The following is a 24,544-nucleotide window of genomic DNA, read 5'->3' as shown; positions in this document are numbered from 1 at the left end:
GAGACATTAGCATTTTAGATGGCTTTGCATAATAACAATTGTGCTTATGGAGGAGTGGGTGACACAAGTAGGCTAAGAGAGAGAGAGAGAGAGAGAGAGAGAGAGAGAGAGAGAGAGAGAGAGAGAGAGAGAGAGAATTATCCGTTATAATAGAAATACTAAAAGTATCCTTTTTTTACATTTTAGGAGCAATACAAATGAAAATTACTAGCGAAGGTCAATTTCAATAATGTTCAAGGGTACAGTTACGCAAAAATAATTATTGAACATCACTCAAAAGGCTTTTGACAGACAAGATTTATTAATAATGACAATGGATAACCCCAAAATTACATGGTATACATATTTTGCACTGAATTACTCTCTTAAGTACATCAAGGGGTTGTTGTGGCCTGATTAATAACGTCTCTGTCTAGAGTTTGCCAGACGGAGTTCGAGTCCCCCTCAATCTCGTTAGTGCCATTGTGTCTGCAACCATACCATCCTTGTGAGCTAAGGTTGGGGGGTTTGGGGGAGCCTATAGGTCTAGCTGCTGAGCCATCAGCAGCCACTGCCTAGCCCTCCCTGGCCCTAGCTTAGGTGGAAAGGAGGCTTGGGCGCTAATCATATAATATATGGTCAGTCTCTAGGGGCATTGTCCTGATTGCTAGGGCAATGTTACTGTCCCTTGCCTCTGCCATTCATGCGCGACCTTTAAACCTTTAAACTGGACAATCGAAAGACTGAAGATAAGGCTTTCAAGAAGAAACTGAAGACTTACTTGATCCCTTATTGCCTCGATAATATGGATTTGAAAATAAACACGCAATACGCTGTGTGATACGCAAAATACCTAAGGGTGTATTTAATAAACTGATCTTGTAGGTCTTGTGTGAGAGGACCAGGAAATCTGTCCTTGAAGTGAGTAAGATATTCGGCCACCCCTTACGATATTCTTTAAACCCCCCCCCCCCCCCCCACAAAAAAAAAAGAAAAAAATTGAAAAAAAAAATATTATTCTCTATCTGGTTTTACTTGAACAATTATTATGATTAGACTGGTGGTCATCAATTGGGCTTTAAAAAAGGGGAGACTTGAAAATAGCTTATTATTGCCACTGCTATATGATGATAATAATAATGATAATAATAATAATAATAATAATAATAATAATAATATTAATAATAATAATAATAATGATCATTAACATCATCATCATCATAATAATAATAATAATAATAATAACACTAATAATAACAAAAATAAAATAATAATAATAATAATAATAATAATAATAATAATAATAATAATAATAATAATAAAAGAGTCAAGACGTTAAGTCTTGACCAGAAGGCTCATGACAAGCTTACACTATAATAAATTATGTTCCACACAATAAAAATGTATTGATACATCGTCATTTAGGAGTACAGGTGTTCGTATTAATCATTGTTAATCAACTGATAACTTCGTTTCTATTCCCTTTATTTCCGGAAGCCTTTTTTTTTGCCGAGAACTTTCAGCTAGACAAGAGCTCTTGCAACTATGCATTCCATAATGGACGCGTAAGCGAAGCTAGACATTATTCAGGGACGCAGAATAATCAGGTCTTCATATCAACACATATTACGTTATATAAAGCGGAATCATTCACAAATAAAAAAAAAACTACAACACCAGATTCACAACCATTTAATTTCGCATCTATGTCTCAGACAAAAGGCTTTGTAAAACGTAGCGAGACATTATCCAGCGGCTTAGAATAATCAGAAGAGCTTCATATCAACACCTATTGCATTATATAAAGCAGGATTATTCACAAATAAAAAACAATACCACCAAATTCACAACCATTCAATTTCGCAACTATGTCTCCGACAAAAGGCTTTGTAAAACGTAGCGAGACATTATCCAGCGGCGTAGAATAATCAGAATTGCATCCCGGGACGTGGAAGCGGCCAGCGGCTGAGGAGGCGGAGCCTTCCTCAACCCACACTCTAGCTCACAGCATCTCGCGGTGCCATTCAGACCGAATGTCTAGCGGTATTAAGAGCACATCTCTTTAACCGGTATTGCTTCTTCGTCTCCCATTGAAGAAGACTCCTAGGGGCTGCTCCTCGCCAGATAACTTAGAGCCTGATTCAGTGCGACGATGAGGTCTCCGAAGGAGACGATGCGCCCTGATTCAATTTCACTGAATTATCAAGAGATGATGGTTTTTTTTTTCTTTTTTTTTTTACGGAGGTGAGAAATGCTCGCTCAAAATCTAATTCGCGGGTGAAGTGGATTTTGCAACACGAAAAGTAGCATGATTTTCTTTTCTTTTCGGTCTGTTGGTTTATGGGATGGGTGCACACGCGTGCGCGCGCACACACACACACACGCACACACGCACACACACACACACACACACACACACATATATATATATATATATATATATATATATATATATATGTATATATATACACACTACTTTACGTGACCCGTCAAATATGACGGCTAGATATCTAGATATATGCACACCCAAGCATATGAGCCCCCCTCTCACCAGGGTATGACTACTCCCTCTCCCCCCCTACCCGAGGGACTTGGAGAGCTAAGCGTGACCGGAACTAACTATATATATATATATATATATATATATATATATATATATATATATATATATATATATAGCCATACACTTGCTCTTTATCATATAGGGGAAAAGTATACATATATATGTGCGTGCGTGTGCGTGTGTCATTTCACAGGCTGACTTTTTTTCCTTAAATGCGGTAGTTTCAGATGTTAAACTCCTATTACCAGCAAGTATTTTGGGATGGGGCTGCCAGCCCTACATTTTGGCCAAAACATGTAGCAGGAGCTTGGGTGTCGATAAAATCCACCATTTTTTTGGTAACCCATCCAAGTGATGACCAGAATCAACTATCTTTACTGAACCTATGGTAGCACGGGCTCTTATATTAAGAGCAGCTAGTGGGATATTAGTTTTACTAGACAAGCCCTAGTTGGAAAAGCAGGATGCTATAAGCCAAATGGCTCCAACAGGGAAAACAGCCCAGTGAAGAAAGGAAATAAGGAAATAAATAAACTACAAGAGAAGTAATGATAATTAAAAAATATTTTAAGAACAGTAACAAATAGATCTTCCATATATAAACTATAAAAAGAGACGTATGTCAGCCAGAGAAAATTTCCTTGTTGTTGTTATTTTGTTAAACAATTCCGGACCCTCGTGGCCAAGCACGGGCTCTTGCCTTTACACAGTCCGTAGATGTTGAGATGATTTTAATTCTAAGATAAGAATAAATACAAAAGATAACGAAAAACGTCCTTCCTTCTGTCATAGAATGCGAGCGGCAAAGGAGCAATTTATAGATTTGGGCCATATGACCAGGCACTGGGACCTGGGAGGCCATTCAGTACCCAGGGGAACCCCGGAAAAAAGAAAAAAAAAGGGTGATATAGTGGATGGAAGAATATACGGACATAAAAGATAATGATTGAGGAACTATTATAACAGTTTGATAACTGGTCTGATTTTGGTGTCGATTGATTATATTTGTAATATTTCTTATTAAATTGTGCATTATTGAATGAATATATATAATATATAATATATATATATACACACACACACAGACACATATATATATATATATATATATATATATATATATATATATATAAATTTATGAAGGTACCTTATCAAATAAGTGGAGAGAGAGAGAGAGAGAGAGAGAGAGAGAGAGAGAGAGAGAGAGAGAGAATGTAAATCAAAGTACCTCATCAAATACATGCAGAGAGAGAGAGAGAGAGAGAGAGAGAGAGAGAGAGACGCGCGCTCTAACTAGCATATTTCCCTTTTGATCAATTCTCTCCCCTCTTCCACCTCCCTCAACCTCCCTCCCTCGCCCTAGTCTCATCTCTCCCATCCCCTTCCGAAACCCTTTCTGTACCAATAATGGCGTGTGACATGGAAACCTCACAAATAAAACAAAAGAAATCCTCTTCTGCTTCATTCCCTTTCGCATTCTTTCCCCGCAACATCATACGCATTCATTATTAATTAAAAGGCGGCTTTTATGCCACTGAGGACAGACCTGTCTCTCCTTTGTCATAAGAGTATTTTGCTTATTGTTCAAAAGTGTATACAGTGTGTTCAAGTATGTTTATCATTTACGTTGGACTTGTGACATTTCTCATTTTTAGTACAAGTTTTATTCTTTATGAAATTCATGTATTGTTTCTTTTCCTTTTTTTAGTAAAGGTTTATTTTTTTATGAAATTCCGGTAATATTTTTTTTCTTTTTTCTAGTAAAGGTTTACTCTTTATAAAATTCCGGCAATATTTCTTATCTTTGTTCTAGTAAAGGATTATTCTTTATAATACTCCATCATTATTTTTTTTTTTATTGTAAGGGTTTACACTTAGTAAAATTCCTGTACTATTTCTTTTTCTTTTCATTTTAGTAAAGGTTTACTCTTTATGAAATTCCGGCAAAATTTCTTTTCTTTGATCCAATAAAGGTTTATTCTTTATAAAATTCCATCAGTATTTTTTTCGAATAAAGGTTTACGCTTCATAAAATTTCATCATTATTTTTTTTCGAATAAAGGTTTACGCTTTATAAAATTCCAACATTATTTCATTTCTGTTTACACTAAAATTCCAGCATTATTTCTTTTCTGTTTACACTATAAAATTCCAGCATTATTTCTTTTTTGCTTACACTATAAAATTCCAGCATTATTTCTTTTCTATCTACACTAAAATTCCAGCATTATTTCTTTTCTGTTTACACTATAAAATTCCAGCATCATTTCTTTTCTTTATGTAGTAAAGGTTTACTTCATTAGATTCCGGCATAATATCTCATCTTTTTTCTAGCAAAGGTTTACTCTATAAAATTTCTGCATTATTCACATTCAATATTAATAATCTTTGATCATAAGAAAAGACCATGGAGCAAATGATCGTATTCCATATTCTTTCGGGGGATTTAATTTACATAATGACTTTTCATCAGAAATGATAATCGAGTCATTTTGACTTGATATTCAAAAAATTCTTTTCATAAGATGAAGATTTTTTAACTCGGATTCTAATAACTTGCTACATGTGCATATTTAAAAGTTTAAAGGCCGCTCATGAATGGCAGAGACAAGGGACAGTGACATTGGCCTAGCAAGCAGAACAATGCCCTAGAGACTGACCATATAAACATATGATCAGCGCCCAAGCCCCCTCTCCACTCAAGCTATGACCAGGGAGGACCAGGAAATGGATACGGATGACTCAGCAGATAGACCTATCGGCTCCCCAAAACTCCCATCCTTAGCTCATAAAGGATGGTGAGATTGCAGCGGCCAAAGGAACTAACGAGTTTGAGCAGGACTCGAACCCCAGTCTGGCGTTCACTAGTCAGGGGCGTTAACACATCGGCCACCACAACCAATACACCAATATGTATTAATCTTTTCTGTATGTAACGTATAGTATATGAATAATCAATTCTATACATAGCCATCGCAAAATCTTAAACAATGAAATGCAATGTAACATAATATACTTAACTTATAATAAGTAGCTTGAATTTACAAAATTGCCTAAATATGTTATCGAGCTCAAACAAGCAAATTCAGAGCAACATAATATATATATATATATATATATATATATATATATATATATATATATATATATATATATATATATATATATATATATATATATATATATATATATATATATATATATATATATATATATATACAGTATATATATATATATATATATATATATATATATATACATACATACATATATATATATATATATATATATATATATATATATACATACATACATATATATATATATATATATATATATATATATATATATATATATATATATATATATATATATATATATATATAAATATATATATATGCTAACTACGTTGCATTTTGCTAAATAACTTGATTATAGGAGAAGTACACTACTTGTGACAGAAATAATACTGAGATTTTTTAATTTGCTAAACTTTTTCCCGAACTATTGATAACCAAAAGAAGACTTTTTTTGGTAAATATATAAAAAAAAATCCTGTTATTAAATAAAGTTTACGAAAATAATTCACCTAAATTGATGAGATGTTATTTCCTCAAGCATGAGGCGAATAATAATGATAATTCTGATATTTATGTCTACTGAAAAAAGAGCGTTTTAACAACTTGAGAAAATTTGAAGACAGTAAACTTTCACCAATGAGGAGCAATCTAATTAATAAAAAAGCCATTACAGTTAAAATGCTGCATTCATATCTCTCCAAAATATGCTAAAAAAAGTCATTACACCGAAAAGGTGCATTCCTATCTCTCCCAAAACACGCTAAAAGTTATCACACCGAAAAGTTGCTTTTCTATCTCTCCAAAAACATGCTAAAAGCCGTTACACAGGAAAGTGGGCATTTCTACCTCCCAAAACATGCGGAAAAAGTCATTAGACCGAAAAGTTGCATTTCTATATCTCCCACAACATGCTAAAAAGTCATTATACCAAAAATTTGCATTCCTATCTCTCCCAAAAACATGGTAAAAAGCCATTACATTGAAAATTTGCATTCCTATCTCTCCCAAAACATGCTAAAATGTCATTAGACCGAAAAGTTGCATCTCTCTCTCCCCCAACACACGCAAAAAAGTCATTACATCGAAATTTTGCATTACTATCTCTCCCAAAAAAGGCTAAAAGTTATTTCACCGAAAAGTTGCTTTTTTATCTCTCCCAAAACATGCTGATAGTCATTCACCGAAATTTTGCCTTCCTATCTCTCCCAAAACATGCTGAAAAGTCTTTACACCGAAAGGTTGCATTCCTCTCTCCCAATACATGCTAAAAGTCATTCACCGAAATTTTGCATTCCTATCTCTCCCAAAACATGCTAAAAAGTCATTACACTAAAAATTTTCTTCGATAAGCTCACTTGTTTGGAAGAGCGAAGCCCAAATGTAGTAAAAATTTCCTTAAAAGTATATGCATAACCTATGTAAACTTACGAATGAATAATGTTATTATCATTCACGTGGGTATGCTAAATGTAAAAGTACTATACATAACACGTATTTCCAGTAAGAAAATAACACTGTCTATTACTGTGGATTGTGAATACTGTGAACAGTGAATCTCAGCACAACAAAATGTGGCTTCTTTCACAATGAATGACACAAATGCAGCGCGAGGCGAATTTTAAAGAAGATAGATGGGACTTGTCCTTGGCACCGCATGCTCTCGGATTTACAAAGCGCTCACACATGATTTCCGTTGTTGCTAAAAATAACTGGGGCTGACTCCTCTCTCCGTCTGCCTTTTACATATAGGGATTGAGGCTAAGGATGATCAACAGTAAATTGAGTGGGTATAAGGAGAAGTACAGTAAATTGAATGGGAATAAGGGGAAGTACACTAAATTGAATGGGAATAAGGGGAAGTACAGTAAATTGAATGGGTATAAGGAGAAGTACAGTAAATTGAATGGGAATAAGGGGAAGTACAGTAAACTGAATGGGTATAAGAAGTACAGTAAATTGAATGGGAATAAGGGGAAGTACAGTAAACTGAATGGGTATAAGGAGAAGTACAGTAAACTGAATGGGAATAAGGGGAAGTACAGTAAATTGAATGGGTATAAGAAGTACAGTAAATTGAATGGGAATAAGGGGAAGTACAGTAAATTGAATGGGCATAAGGGGAAGTACAGTAAATTGAATGGGAATAAGGGGAAGTACAGTAAATTGAATGGGAATAAGGAGAAGTACAGTAAATTGAATGGGAATAAGGGGAAGTACGGTAAATTGAATGGGTATAAGGGGAAGTACAGTAAATTTAATGGGAATAAGGGGAAGTACAGTAAATTGAAAGGGAATAAGGGGAAGTACAGGAAATGGAATGGGAATAAGGGGAAACATAGTAAATTGAATGGGAATAAGGGGAAGAACAGTAAATTGAATGGGAATAAGGGGAAGTACAGTAAATTGAATGGGAATAAGGGGAAGTACAGTAAATTGAATGGGAATAAGGGGAAGCGCAGTAAACTGAATGGGAATAAGGGGAAGTACAGGAAATTGAATGGGAATAAGGGGAAACATAGTAAATTGAATGGGAATAAGGGGAAACCCAGTAAATTGAATGGGTATAAGGGGAAACAGTAAATTGAATGGGTATAAGGAGAAGTACAGTAAATTGAATGGGAATAAGGGGAAGTACAGTAAATTGAATGGGAATAAGGGGAAGTACAGGAAATGGAATGGGAATAAGGGGAAACATAGTAAATTGAATGGGAATAAGGGGAAACCCAGTAAATTGAATGGGTATAAGGGGAAACAGTAAATTGAATGGGTATAAGGAGAAGTACAGTAAATTGAATGGGAATAAGGGGAAGTACAGTAAATTGAATGGGAATAAGGGGAAGTACAGTAAATTGAATGGGAATAAGGGGAAGTCCAGTAAATTGAATGGGAATAAGGGGAAGTACAGTAAATTGAATGGGAATAAGGGGAAGCGCAGTAAACTGAATGGGAATAAGGGGAAGTCCAGTAAATTGAATGGGAATAAGGGGAAGTACAGTAAATTGAATGGGAATAAGGGGAAGCGCAGTAAACTGAATGGGAATAAGGGGAAGTCCAGTAAATTGAATGGGTATAAGGAGAAGTACAGTAAATTGAATGGGAATAAGGGGAAGTACAGTAAATTGAATGGGAATAAGGGGAAGTACAGTAAATTGAATGGGAATAAGGGGAAGTACAGTAAATTGAATGGGAATAAGGGGAAGTCCAGTAAATTGAATGGGAATAAGGGGAAGTACAGTAAATTGAATGGGAATAAGGGGAAGCGCAGTAAACTGAATGGGAATAAGGGGAAGTCCAGTAAATTGAATGGGAATAAGGGGAAGTACAGTAAATTGAATGGGAATAAGGGGAAGCGCAGTAAACTGAATGGGAATAAGGGGAAGTACAGTAAATTGAATGGGTATAAGGAGAAGTACAGTAAATTGAATGGGAATAAGGGGAAGTACAGTAAATTGAATGGGTATAAGGAGAAGTACAGTAAATTGAATGGGAATAAGGGGAAGTACAGTAAACTGAATGGGTATAAGGAGAAGTACAGTAAATTGAATGGGAATAAGGGGAAGTACAGTAAACTGAATGGGTATAAGAAGTACAGTAAATTGAATGGGAATAAGGGGAAGTACAGTAAACTGAATGGGTATAAGGAGAAGTACAGTAAACTGAATGGGAATAAGGGGAAGTACAGTAAATTGAATGGGTATAAGAAGTACAGTAAATTGAATGGGAATAAGGGGAAGTACAGTAAATTGAATGGGTATAAGGGGAAGTACAGTAAATTGAATGGGAATAAGGGGAAGTACAGTAAATTGAATGGGAATAAGGAGAAGTACAGTAAATTGAATGGGAATAAGGGGAAGTACAGTAAATTGAATGGGTATAAGGGGAAGTACAGTAAATTTAATGGGAATAAGGGGAAGTACAGGAAATGGAATGGGAATAAGGGGAAACATAGTAAATTGAATGGGAATAAGGGGAAGTACAGTAAATTGAATGGGTATAAGAAGTACAGTAAATTGAATGGGAATAAGGGGAAGTACAGTAAATTGAATGGGTATAAGGGGAAGTACAGTAAATTTAATGGGAATAAGGGGAAGTACAGGAAATGGAATGGGAATAAGGGGAAACATAGTAAATTGAATGGGAATAAGGGGAAGTACAGTAAATTGAATTGGTATAAGAAGTACAGTAAATTGAATGGGAATAAGGGGAAGTACAGTAAATTGAATGGGTATAAGGGGAAGTACAGTAAATTGAATGGGAATAAGGGGAAGTACAGTAAATTGAATGGGAATAAGGAGAAGTACAGTAAATTGAATGGGAATAAGGGGAAGTACAGTAAATTGAATGGGTATAAGGGGAAGTACAGTAAATTGAATGGGAATAAGGGGAAGTACAGGAAATGGAATGGGAATAAGGGGAAACATAGTAAATTGAATGGGAATAAGGGGAAGTACAGTAAATTGAATGGGAATAAGGGGAAGTACAGTAAATTGAATGGGAATAAGGGGAAGTACAGTAAATTGAATGGGAATAAGGGGAAGCGCAGTAAACTGAATGGGAATAAGGGGAAGTACAGGAAATTGAATGGGAATAAGGGGAAACCCAGTAAATTGAATGGGTATAAGGGGAAACCCAGTAAATTGAATGGGTATAAGGGGAAACAGTAAATTGAATGGGTATAAGGAGAAGTACAGTAAATTGAATGGGAATAAGGGGAAGTACAGTAAATTGAATGGGAATAAGGGGAAGTACAGTAAATTGAATGGGAATAAGGGGAAGTCCAGTAAATTGAATGGGAATAAGGGGAAGTACAGTAAATTGAATGGGAATAAGGGGAAGTACAGTAAATTGAATGGGAATAAGGGGAAGTACAGTAAATTGAATGGGAATAAGGGGAAGCGCAGTAAACTGAATGGGAATAAGGGGAAGTACAGGAAATTGAATGGGAATAAGGGGAAACATAGTAAATTGAATGGGAATAAGGGGAAACCCAGTAAATTGAATGGGTATAAGGGGAAACAGTAAATTGAATGGGAATAAGGGGAAGTACAGTAAATTGAATGGGAATAAGGGGAAGTACAGTAAATTGAATGGGAATAAGGGGAAGTACAGTAAACTGAATGGGTATAAGGAGAAGTACAGTAAATTGAATGGGAATAAGGGGAAGTACAGTAAATTGAATGGGAATAAGGGGAAGTACAGTAAATTGAATGGGAATAAGGGGAAGTACAGTAAATTGAATGGGAATAAGGGGAAGTACAGTAAATTGAATGGGAATAAGGGGAAGTACAGTAAATTGAATGGGAATAAGGGGAAGTACAGTAAATTGAATGGGAATAAGGGGAAGTACAGTAAATTGAATGGGAATAAGGGGAAGTACAGTAAATTGAATGGGAATAAGGGGAAGTACAGTAAATTGAATGGGAATAAGGGGAAGTACAGTAAATTGAATGGGAATAAGGGGAAGTACAGTAAATTGAATGGGAATAAGGGGAAGTACAGTAAATTGAATGGGAATAAGGGGAAGCGCAGTAAACTGAATGGGAATAAGGGGAAGTACAGGAAATTGAATGGGAATAAGGGGAAACATAGTAAATTGAATGGGAATAAGGGGAAACCCAGTAAATTGAATGGGTATAAGGGGAAACAGTAAATTGAATGGGAATAAGGGGAAGTACAGTAAATTGAATGGGAATAAGGGGAAGTACAGTAAATTGAATGGGAATAAGGGGAAGTACAGTAAACTGAATGGGTATAAGGAGAAGTACAGTAAATTGAATGGGAATAAGGGGAAGTACAGTAAATTGAATGGGAATAAGGGGAAGTACAGTAAATTGAATGGGAATAAGGGGAAGTGCAGTAAATTGAATGGGAATAAGGGGAAGTACAGTAAATTGAATGGGAATATGGACAGGAACATAAAATTGGATAGAAGTAATGAAAACCATATAAAATGGAATTGAAATAAGGAAAAGAGCATAAAACTGAATAAGCATATGGACAGGAACATAACTATGAATAGGAGTATGGAAAACCATAGTATATTGAATGGGAATACGGACATAGACAGTAAATTCAATGTCAATACTGATAGGAAGAGTAAATTAAATGGGAATATGGGCAGGAACAATAAATTGAATGGGGATATGGAAAGGAACAATGAATTGAATGGGAATATGGGCAGGAACAATAAATTGAATGGGGATATGGAAAGGAACAATGAATTGAATGGGAATATGGGCAGGAACAATAAATTGAATGGGGATATGGAAAGGAACAATGAATTGAATGGGAATATGGGCAGGAACAATAAATTGAATGGGAATATGGAAAGGAACAATAAATTGAATGGGAATATGGACAGGAACAATAAATTGATTGGAAGTATGGGAAACAATATAAAATTGAATGGGAATACGAACTGGAAAATAAAATTGAATAAGAATGCAGACAGGAACAATAAATTGAATGGGAGTATGGAAAACCTTAGTATATTGAATGGGAATATGGACATGGACAGTAAATTCAATGTTAATACTGATAAGAATTGTAAATTGAATGGGAAAATGACAGGAACAATAAATTGAACGGAAATATGGACAGTAACAATAAACTGAATGGGAATACGGAAAACAGTTGCAAACTAAATTGAAATACGGACACGAACAGTGAATTGAATGGGACTACGGGCATTGACAGTAACTTGAAAGAATTTAATAATAAAGATTTAATCATCAAAATAACAACTTAGAACTAATTAACGCTAGGACGTGTTTCTGGGTTTTGTGATCTTAAAAGATCGTTTTAAAAATGGATACATTGGCGTAAAGGAGTGATATTACGGTCATCAATCCGTAAAATATAATAACAAAGTAAGGTAAAATTACGGTCGCCTGTATCTTATTGAAATACGTCTGAGAACAGTATATTTTTATGGAGAATTTCCGATTAAAATTACGGATTTTTTTAACAGTGTAATTACGAAGTTTTCATTAGCAATTACATTTAAATATGATAACAAACCATTTGAAATTAGCAAGTGAACAAATGCAAACTGCTGACCATTATCATTAGCTTTTAATGACTGATCTACTCTAATAAAATGACATCAGTTCCATGAATTGACAAAGTCTTCCTAATTAACATAAAACAAAAATATATTTTTTTTTTTTAATGTGAGATCATTAATAATAAGCATGATACTTTAATTCAGAATGCCATGTTTATTATTACGACTGTTTTACAGAAAGGGAAATTCACTCTTTATGCAACATGAGGTCCATTACATAACACCAGGGGAGCAAGAAGGATAATTATGTTTTCTTAATGAATTTACGAAAGAGGAAATATAGGCATAAATGTGGGTAATTCGAATATATGATAAATTCTTCCACATTTATTTACTTTCATATCTAATCTCCCCTTCATAATAAAGATCAGTCTCTCTCTCTCTCTCTCTCTCTCTCTCTCTCTCTCTCTCTCTCTCTCTCTATATATATATATATATATATATATATATATATATATATATATATACATATATATACATATATATACACACATATATATATATGTGTGTATATATATACTGTATGTATATATATATATATATATATATATATATATATATATATATATATAATTTCTTTCCTGACACGGTAAGCGGCATTGCCAGACAAATGACACGGTCTCTCCCCGTCCATCGGGTAAGGGTACACTCGGAACCGAAATATCCCACAAATTGCCGAAACTGCCGAATTGTAGTTAGGAAAGAGCGACGGATGGGATTAGCTGAATCTGTGTGCATATCTATCTCAATATTTAGACGACCTTTTTGACGGGTCGGATACACTGTTATAGTGTATACCACATGGCTTTTCAGTTTATCTTTGTTTAAATACAGTATGTGCATTTCAGCTTCGTTTAAATATATTATGTGCATTTAGCTTAATTTAAATCAAGTGTGTGCATTTAGCTTCGTTTAAAGACAATGTGTGCATTTAGCTTTGTTTGAATTCAGTATGTGCATTTCGTTTTGTTTAAATACAGTATGTGCATACTAATAGCTGATAGTGCATATAATATAGCAATTAAACAGCAAAGTCTTGATACAGTTATGGGGAAATGATTAAACACCCGGTTTCAGATACGCTAACAATAACAATTATCGTCAGTTATAGTAATCATCATCAAATAAAATTACTATCCTCTTTAATATGAAGATTGTTAGAGTAAAATACGTCTTTGGAATTCTATTTACACAGATTTTCATAGTATGGTATGAAAATTTTCTTCATTAATATAGTTGGTAATTAAATAATAATTGTTGCTAATTTCAATTGAGCAAACGGTAGATTATTTGATGGGGAAGTTGTCAATCTGCTATTTTGTCACCCATATAGTTTGTATTTACTGATAGAAATTGACTTTTATACAGAACTGATCAATACATAAAATTTTCGCCTAAATGTGAAACATTGGCAGAATATTATTTCATTAACTGGAATCAGCATAACAATAAAAAAAAAACACACAAGAAATATAATCGAATATAAATAATTACATACACACACATACCAAGGCACTTCCCCCAATTTTGGGGGGTAGCCGACATCAAACAAATGAAAAAAAAAGAAAATAAAAGAGGACGTTTCCTCTCTACGTTCCTCCCAACCTAACAAAACTAACACTAAAAAAAAATAAAATGTTAATGTTTTGGCATAGTTTTAATCAATGAGAACTATAAGTGATAACTTACCTGAAGCCATCCTGATTGAGAGCAAATCCCAGCTAATTGATTAATGTGAACAGCTTTATTAATCCTCTGACATGTAATCAGCAGTAAATTATATCATCACTGTATGAGAGCATGTGCAAAATGTTCAAAGATCATATGAATACATCTGATTGTTCGTTGCCTTTTTGGCAATTCTGAAAAGAAAGAAAAATTGGATAAAAATCTTAAACTTAAATAAGGAAACGTAGATCACGAATTCCTTACCCTATCAGGTAAATATGATCTTATAAGTTCTTAAAACACTTGAAAAAACTATAAAAGTGTAAACTTCTCTGTCAAAAAGTTATGCTAAAATTCATCACCTTATAAATTATCAACTTACACCAATAACTTCCTTCTGAAAAGAAAGGAAAAATTAGTAAAAATCTTATACTTAGCGAAGGTGAATCACGAATTTCTTAATCAAGTAAATATGATCTTTTAATTTCTTAACACGCTTGGAAAAATGGTAAAAGTGTAAAGTTATTCTTAAATTCATTACCTTATTAACGATCAATAGATTATAGAAATAACTTCCTCTTTGGAGATTCAAGCCACCATAAACTATAGACACTTTGATTACCGAATTAAGGAACAAGGAAGAATTATTGAAACTGGTGTTTATGGATGATTTAGAAAAACTGTGAGAAAGGTTTATTATTATTATTATTATTATTAAGCTACAACTCTAGTTAGAAAAGCAGGATGATATAAGCCCAGGGGTTCCAACAGGGAAAATAGCCCAGTGAGAAAAGGAAAGAAGGAAATAGAAGTAATTAACAATTAAAATAAAATATTCTAAGAACAGTAAAAACACTAAAAGGAATAATTGAATAAATAAATAAGTATATACTTCATATATAAAATATAAAAACTGTAACAAAATAAGAGGAAGAGAAATAAGACAAAATAGTGTGCCCGAGTGTACCCTCAAGCAAGAGAACTCTAACATGGAAATGATCCCTGGAAAGGAAAGGATTGAAGATGTGCATTAGAAAGAGAGAGAATGATTATTAATAACAGAGCAGGACATGAAGTAAATATTCAAGTGGAAGACGGAACAGTACTAGAATAGAATAACGAGTTTACATGGGATCAATAATAACAATGGAGGGAGTTACAGAGAAAGCAGTGAGACAGAAAGTGAAACAGGAGAGACTTAACTACAGTTGTTTTAGACAAGAAAGGGCCATTAAGGCTCAAAATCAAGATTTATAAGACGGATATGAAGCCCGTACTGTTATATGGGGCAGAAACTTAGGCACTTAAGAGGAAAGAGTAGGGACTGTTGGAAAGAACCGAGATGAGGATGGTGTGATGGATTGCTGGAATATCACTACTGGAAAGAGGGGAGAGTCAAGCTATAAGAAAAATGTATTGTAATATACTATGTAAAAGATAAGGCATAGGGTTGTGGTGGCCGATGGGGTAACGTCCCTGACTGGTGAACGCCAGACTGGGGTTCGAGTCCCGCTCAAACTTGTTAGTTTCTTTGGTCGCTGCAACCTCACCATCCTTGTCAGCTAAGGATGGGGGGGGGGAGCCTACAGATCTATCTGCTGAGTCATCAGCACCCATTGCCTGGCCCTCCTTCGTCCTAGCTTGGGCGCTGATTATATGCATATATGGTTATTTTCTAGGGCATTCTTCTGTTCGATAGGGCAATGTCACTGTCCCTTGCCTCTGCCATTCATGAGCGACCTTTAAACCTTTAAGGAAGCTAATCTGATATATCATAGCCATGTAATGAGAAGAGAGGAGGTGGAACCAATCAACAGAGGTAAGACTATGTCAGTAATGGGGAGGAAGTGTGTTTGGGCGTCAGGGGATCAGATGGATGGATGTGGTGAGGGACATGGGTGGAGTAGGACTGGGGGGAAGATATAAGGCTACTAACGTCGAAAGAAGAAGGGGAAGAAGAAGAAGAAACTATTGTAGTAGGGCAAAGTTTCATGACTTTTGAGACTGGATAAAGTGAGTGAAAGCTTCTTACTAAACTTGTGTATGCTAGTTCTTTTCAGGAAGTGATGTAAGACTATGAGAGCCAGAATTACATTAGGTTAAAGACAATAATCTAACGAAAGTCTATAATAACCAGAATTACATTAGATTAAGGACAATAATCTCATGAAAGACTATAATACCCAAAATGACATTGGGTTAATGACAATAATCTATTGAGACACTATAATAACCAGAATGACATTGGGTTCAAGACAATAATCTAATGAGACACTATAATAACCAGAATATCATTGGGTTAAGACAATAATTAATTTCGAAACCAAAATGATAAGGACATCCCGGTTTAAAGACAAAAATCCAATGCTAGACTATAATTACCAGCATGACCTCTGGACTCTGGTTAAAAGCTATAATCCAACATGAAATTGTGAGACCACGATAACCAGCACAACTCTGGGTTGAAGACAAAGATCCAATGTGACATCACCATAAACAGAATGATGTTCAGTTGAAGACAATAGTTCAATGTGAGAATAACTAAAAGACAGCAGTCCCCTGGGCTATTTTTTTCCTGTTGGAGCTCTTGGGCTTAGAGCATCCTGCTTTCCTAACTAGGGCTGTAGCTTAGCCAATAATAATAATAATAATAATAATAATAATAATAATAGCTTAACGACAATACTAATATTAATGTATGGACACGAGTCGTGGTATGACAATGAAACAATATCCAACATATTTTGTAGATTTGAGAACAAAGCCCTTAGAAAAAGACTGGATTAGAAATTAAACTATAAGAGAGATTACTCGAGTGCCATGTGTGGATGAGATCATGGTGAGGGGTATGTGGAAATGGGTTAGGCATGCTCTTCGCACTCAGCAAGAGAGATTAGTTCAACAAACTTTCAACTGGGCTCCACAAGGCACTAGAAGAGTTGGAAGACCCAGCCTACATGGCTGATGACTATTAAGGGTGAAGTAGATGATGAATGGAGAAATGTTGACTTAAAAGGTCAAGATAGAGACGACTGGCGAAATCTAATTGAGGCGCAGAAGACCCAGGCCTACATGGCTGAGGACTATAAAACGTGTAGAAGATGATGAATGGAGAAGTACTGATTTAAAAGCTCAAGATAGAGACGACTGGAGAAATCTAATTGAGGCGTAAAAGGCCCAGGCCTACATGGCTGAGGACTATAAAACGTGTAGAAGATGATGAATGGAGAAATATTGATTTAAAAGCTCAAGATAGAGACGACCGGTGAAATCTAACTGAGGCGCAGGACGCGATGATGATGATGATAATTACGATGGCCAAGATGACACTAGGTCAAAGTCAGTAATTCAATGAGAACCAATGATGACCAGAATGAAGTAAAGTTTACAACAATAATACAATGTGAGACATACCCATGATAATATCTGGTTACAGACGATTCACACATTGAACTACTTTCACTTTGGGAAAAACACCGCCCCCCCCCCTCCCCCCACCCGGGGAAAGGCACCAGTCTGTCTGGGAGCCCGAGTCCAAACTGGCTCGTAAACAAAGAACGGAAAGAAAGGAGGCGGGTTAACTACTGTTTTACGGACTGGGGTAATCACCCTTCTCAGAAACTGCAGCCTATGACGTTGTCCTTCTCATTTACAAATCGCCAGCTTTCCAAAATACGATCTGCTTTTAAAGGAATGTAATGGCATCGAGCTGACGAGTAATGTAAGTCTCATATACAGAATATACGTATGTATGTATGTATGTGTATGTATATGTGTATATATATATACATACATTGCATATATATGTATATATATAGATATATATATATAGTATATGTATAAATATATATATATATATATATATATATATATATATATATAGTATACAGTATATATATATATATATATATATATATATATATATATATATATATAGTATACAGTATATATATATATATATATATATATATATATATATATATATATATATATATACAGTGTATATATATATATCATATATACACTATATATATATATATATATATATATATATATATATAGGAGAGAGAGAGAGAGAGAGAGAGAGAGAGAGAGAGAGAGAGAGAGAGAGAGATTAAATTCCAAAACAAAACCGATAGTCACAACTGCATTCATTCTCAATTACCGAATCATGGATGAATCACCTGTGCAGCAAAATTTCTTCATGATTTTCCACCAGTCATCTGCACAAAAGACTCATCAAAATTACGTCGAACCACCTACTCACTCTGCCATTCATCCTTATCTTGCATGCACTCTTTCCCTTCCTGGATATTAAGAACTTGCTTTTCATATATATATATATATATATATATATATATATATATATATAAATATATATATATGAAAATAATTATATATATATAAATATATGTATATATATATATATATATATATATATATATATATTACATAGATCATACAAACTAATATATATATATATATATATATATATATATATATATATTACATAGATCATACAAACTAATATATATATATATATATATATATATATATATATATATTACATGTATTATATATATATATATATATATATATATATATATATTACATATATTATATAAACTAATACAGTATATATATATGTGTGTGTGTGTGTGTGTGTAAACCATATATTGAGAGATTTCCCTTGGAGAGAGAGAGAGAGAGAGAGAGAGAGAGAGAGAGAGAGAGAGAGAGAGAGAGAGAGAAAGAGATAATTTGCTGGTACGATGCTTTTAATTGCTATGATACGTGTCCTCTTCTTTAACCATTTCATTATCTGAAAATAATCTATTTTCTAAATATTAAATGTCTTGAAAGCCCACTCTACTCTTTAACAAGGTTAATATTCATTGTTGAAATAAGTTTCATTAAAATTTCATATCCATACACCTCAAAAATGTCAATTTTCCACACCAAGCTCTGAACGGAAGGATTCTCCTATGACCCCAGGCTATGATTCAAATGTCTTACGGGTCTACTTTACTCCTTTGCAAGGTTCATTTCATTGTTGAAATACGTTTGATTGATATTGCAAAGATGGTGACGAATATGCATCAACAATGTCAATTTTCCACACCAATTTCTGGACAGAATGGTTCTCGTATGACACTCGTATGACCCAAGGTTATGACTTCATTCAAGTGTCTTAAATTGCCCCCTGGCTTCGTCTCGTCCATCAAGATTAATAAGGGTCTTCCAGAAGTGACGGATGTGTGATACCCGATGGAAACTGGGGACACCAATTACTCACACTTCCTGCAATGTGTCTATTTCATGAAATGATGAGAAAATGTTTCATGTTTTGAAAGGAACACTTTGGATGGACCTGGTAAAACAACTGGAGGACCTTTCATAGACTGAAACTCTGCGTCAATGACCTTAAATGTCAGGATGCCAGATAACTCCTAATCAATCAATCTTAGATTGAAAGATGATGGAAAAGTCTCTGGAAAAAGTACGAAGAAGGATAAGTAATAATAGATTTTTTTTTTATTTAATGCTTTGAATATCACTAAATTTAAAAAAATACATATTTTTCCTTGAGTGACGACTTTTTCAGCGCTTCAGAAAAAAAAAAACTGTCCCCAAAGGAAAAAGAAATTTTTAATTGCAAGTCACTATGGAGCGCGACTCATATCTGGAGCATTTGCAAGTATAATTACTAATCTCATAAGAAGGTCTTACAACAAGACTGCAACTGATCATTTGATTTATGTAACGGAAAAAAACATCCACTTTGAGAATGAGATGAATCTGTTACCTATTTTGGAAATATCCCACATTGTTATAAAAAGTACACGGATGAATTGGAACGTAGAATGGTATACACATAATATATATATATATATATATATATATATATATATATATATATATATATATATATATATATATATATATATATATATCCTGTAGGCCTATTGTATCATCATCATTATCATCATCTCCTCTACGCCTACAGACGCAAAGGGGCTCGGTTAGATTACGTCAGTCATCTACAGTATATTTTGAGCTTTTAAATCAAGGTTGAGGACTGTGAACCGTGAAGTGGGAGATGATGAATATATATATATATATATATATATATATATATATATATATATATATATATATATAAATATATATATTTACTCACACACGCAATAACAAATGTAGCCATTTTTAGTACACTGCAGGACAAAGGCCTCAGGCCCTTCTCGTCAACACGCTGCCTACAGCAGATTGGTGACGGTGGGAGACTGAAGTCTGATATATCACAGCAAACCAACCTAGTATGGGTGGCCCTTACCACAGTAAAAAAACAACCCCTTTGACCACATTAGGTTATACGACTCAGAGAGAGAGAGAGAGAGAGAGAGAGAGAGAGAGAGAGAGAGAGAGAGAGAGGGGGGACACCCACCGAAAACTATAAAACAAATAGAAAACACTTCAATAACATTGTATTTATATTTTGGATAATAAAGCTACGTCCTCCAATTATAGACACAGCGGATCATAGGGATATTTTTAGATATTAAATGGATTTCCAATTGATAAATTACACAAGCTCAATATATTACTGTCGATATTAATTAATGAGTGATGAAAATGATATTGAAAGGAAATGGTCACCTAACAAGTAATAGTAAAAAAGCTTTAAACACCATCTTCAATAAATATATATATATATATATATATATATATATATATATATACATATATATATATATATATATATATATATATATATATATATGTGTGTGTGTGTGTGTGTGTATATGTAATAGTTAGAATAGTAATATTACATGTTTAAAACAAATGACGTAATATGTCATGTTGGTTGGAAGAGCTAACCGTGAGATTTGCTGTAGTCATTCAAATTGTAAGCAGGATGTATAATGCTAAATTGACATTCTTTCTTAACGTCAACACATTGTCTCCTCGTGTGAAAGTTTGTGACGTCACCGGATGCAGGTGTCTTCCGATTCCGTCACTTGGCTAAATTAAAGCAAGCATACGATATTTGTGATATCGGTAATTTATTCAGTTCATATCTAAACTTCACCAGAATTGGTCATGTGGACCAACACAGCTTCCTCCAGTGATGGAGATGTTTAACTCTGTTGTTTATTAACAATAAAACTTAAAAACCATTAAGATGTATTCAGTAAACCATTTAAATACATCTGAAAACAACTCATACTCAAATGTGTGCTTAAGACAGTAGCACACCAATAAATGGTGGCAGCGGTTAAACTCTAAGACAGCGATTAAACTCTAAGAATTAGAGAAATATCTTCAAGACTTCAAAATAAATAGCTGTAAAACCAGAGAAATATCTTCAAGACTTCAACATAAAAGCTGTAAAACCAGAGAATGATCTTCAAGACTTCAAAATAAAAGCTGTAATACCTGATAAAGATCTTCAAGAACTCAAAACTATCTACAAGAATCTACAATTTTGACTAAGTCCAACGGAAAACCTAACATCAACATATGTTAGTATACATCTTGAATCTTCAATCAACATCCTAGGAAACCCAAGGACTGGCGTTCAACAATTGCAAGACATATCCAGGAAGAACTACATTCAACAAGAAACTAGAACGAGACATCGCTAACAAAACATCAAGAGAGAGAGAGAGAGAGGACGTGTCGACTTCATATAAAGCTAAGTACAGAGATTTTGTATTCATTTCAGTTTGGGCAGTGAAGTGTAGTTATCACAAGTCGTTAGTCAATTATTACTGGGGTGAGTGAATTCCTAAACTTTGTTATAAGAAACTCCGAATTCTCATTTAGAATTTTTCTTTCTTTGTGCTAATTCCTTTTTCTTTCATAAACTCTTGGGGGGAAATGTATTGGGATTAGTAACATTGTTGGGGGAATTTTATTATACATATGCGTTTACGCAGTGGGCGTCTGTACTCATATAGATATTTTGATAGGATTGAAAGGGGTCAAAGAGATAGAAAAAAAAAAAATACAGCAGTCATGGCTCCTCCTGTCAGCCCTACCCCTGGACCTAGTGGTGTAGGCCAGGCTAATCCTCCTCCAATTGTGACGCTTGTAAATGCCAGGTCAGCAATCCTTCCTTTTCAAGGTCGTGTCAACGGATTCTTGCCACAAAATGTGGAGTCATGGATTTCATCCGTTGATGCCCATTTAAATGCCAAACAAATCGTAGATCCTTTTGTACAATTACAAGAAGCTAAAAGTTTTATAGATTTTTCTAAGGGGGATGCGAGTGCGTATTTAAGAGGTGTTTCATTTCAGGAAGCAGTTACTTGGGATGATTTCAAAGTTAGGTTACGCGCGATTTATGGGGGTGAGGAAGCTTTGGATGTAGTGTTAACGTTACGAAATACACTTAATCAAGCCACTATGAATCGGCTTAATGTTGTTGAGAGAGCAGCTCTCATAGCTGATAGGCTTAACGAATATCAGGACATTTTAGGTAATTCCACTTGGGTTACTAACGATAATATCTCCGTGAAAGATTTTTTACGATTAATGTATTTAACTTGCATGACACTTATGTTGCCTGAAGCTTTAGTGCGGTGCTTTGATAAGAAGTTAATGCCTGCAAGTACGGAATTGGATGTCTATAAACAGATAAAGAAACACATGTCCAAGTGTCCAGATCTCGATCCCGTGTTAACTCAAGTTTTTGCTAAGAATGAAACAAAACCACAAACAGTGAACGTAATTAACAATCCAGTAGCGGGAGTGACGTGTTACAACTGCAAACGTCAAGGTCACATAAGCGCAGACTGTAGAACGAAATTTTGTTCGGTTCACAACACAGCATCACATTCTTATAGTCAATGTTACGCGCGTAAGACACAACAATATCCTAGAAATGCACAGTCAATTCCACAGTCAGTTCCATATGGAAATAAAAAGAAAAATCCTCATTTTAACAATAAGAAGAAACAACAAAATGTCAATGCAGTTCAGAGTCCGAAACAAACAAACACTTCTTCAAATATCGCTGAGCCTGGGCCGTCAAACCAGACCTCGCAAAGTCAGCCTAATTTTCAGAATGTGCAGAGCAAAGCAAATACCACATAGTTAACTCTAGAGGGGAAGAGAGTGATGTTGGGTCAAGGTCATTCATGTCAACATCAATAGTATTGAATAATCAATTTAATGTTTTATCAGATAATTGTGAGACAATAGATTTTCCTATGAAACACACGGCCGAATTAAGTAAAACAGTGCATGCTCCCGTAGATTTGCAACGAATTCATACAATAATAAGCCAAAATGAGTTACGGCCAACCTTATATGCTGTAAATTTAGAACACAAATCCTTTACGTTATTTTTTGACTCTGGTAGTCCACGTAATATTATGGATTTGAGGACGCATCATTTGTTGTTTTCGAACTTTCCGATTGAAAATCAGGAATTAGACTTTCAGGTATAGGAAATAATGAATTAAACGTCATAGGCATAACTCATATTCAGTTCAGAGTCGGTAATCGCACGTTTGCCGATACATTTGTTGTTGTGAAAAACATTAATATGTATCCAGCTGTAATTATAGGATACCCATCTATGGGAAATCAAAACATTATCTTAGCTCCTGCAAAGCACGGCGTGTATATCAAAGGGAAATTCTATAAGTCTTCTAATACTTTAAAGTCAGTTTTGGATAAAAAGGAGACGACAAATGTAACCGTAACGTACGTTGAAGAACCAATAACTTGTCTCACTAATAAAGAAATAATATACGCGACCCAGCAGAATTCTCGTTCACCCGTAATATCATCTTGCACGCAATATATCGAACCAAACATACCTTCGAATTTAATAGTGCAAATAAAGAAAACACTACCGGGATCTGAAATATTAATCCTTTCCGATACTTTGAAAACCAACGGATTGTCTGTCACACAAGCTATTTATACAGTAGGCTCACATCAGCAATGTAATATCGAAGTCTGTAATCATTTAAATAACACTTTAGTAATTCACAAAAATCAACATATCTTGGATGTAGAAGTTTATAAACATCGTATTCTTACCGTTGCTGAAATCAATCACTCTCAATCAGTTGCGGATGAATCCCTTTTACGATCTATTAAAAATAAAATCAGTAAGGACATTCAAGACGAAGAAATTCAGCAGAAAATTTTTGAACTTTTAACTAAATATAC

The 24,544-nt window shown here is 34.5% G+C and overlaps 2 protein-coding genes across 3 annotated transcripts in view; both read left to right on the top strand.

The window, feature by feature from the left end:
* The window catches only part of LOC137657633 (band 7 protein AGAP004871-like), a 980,999-nt gene that overhangs the window by 130,914 nt on the left and 825,541 nt on the right, over positions 1-24,544 (top strand). The window lies entirely within an intron of this gene.
* LOC137657182 (myb-like protein D) overlaps positions 11,634-24,544 on the top strand; it is a 111,743-nt gene continuing 98,832 nt past the window's right edge. The window contains exon 1 of the mRNA XM_068391527.1: positions 11,634-12,168. Within this exon, the coding sequence (XP_068247628.1) occupies positions 11,634-12,168 (535 nt within the window). The remainder of the gene's footprint in view (positions 12,169-24,544) is intronic.

Source organism: Palaemon carinicauda, chromosome 18 (genome assembly GCF_036898095.1).
Source record: "Palaemon carinicauda isolate YSFRI2023 chromosome 18, ASM3689809v2, whole genome shotgun sequence".
Lineage (NCBI taxonomy): Eukaryota > Metazoa > Arthropoda > Malacostraca > Decapoda > Palaemonidae > Palaemon > Palaemon carinicauda.
This window is presented reverse-complemented; position numbering and strand designations above follow the sequence as displayed.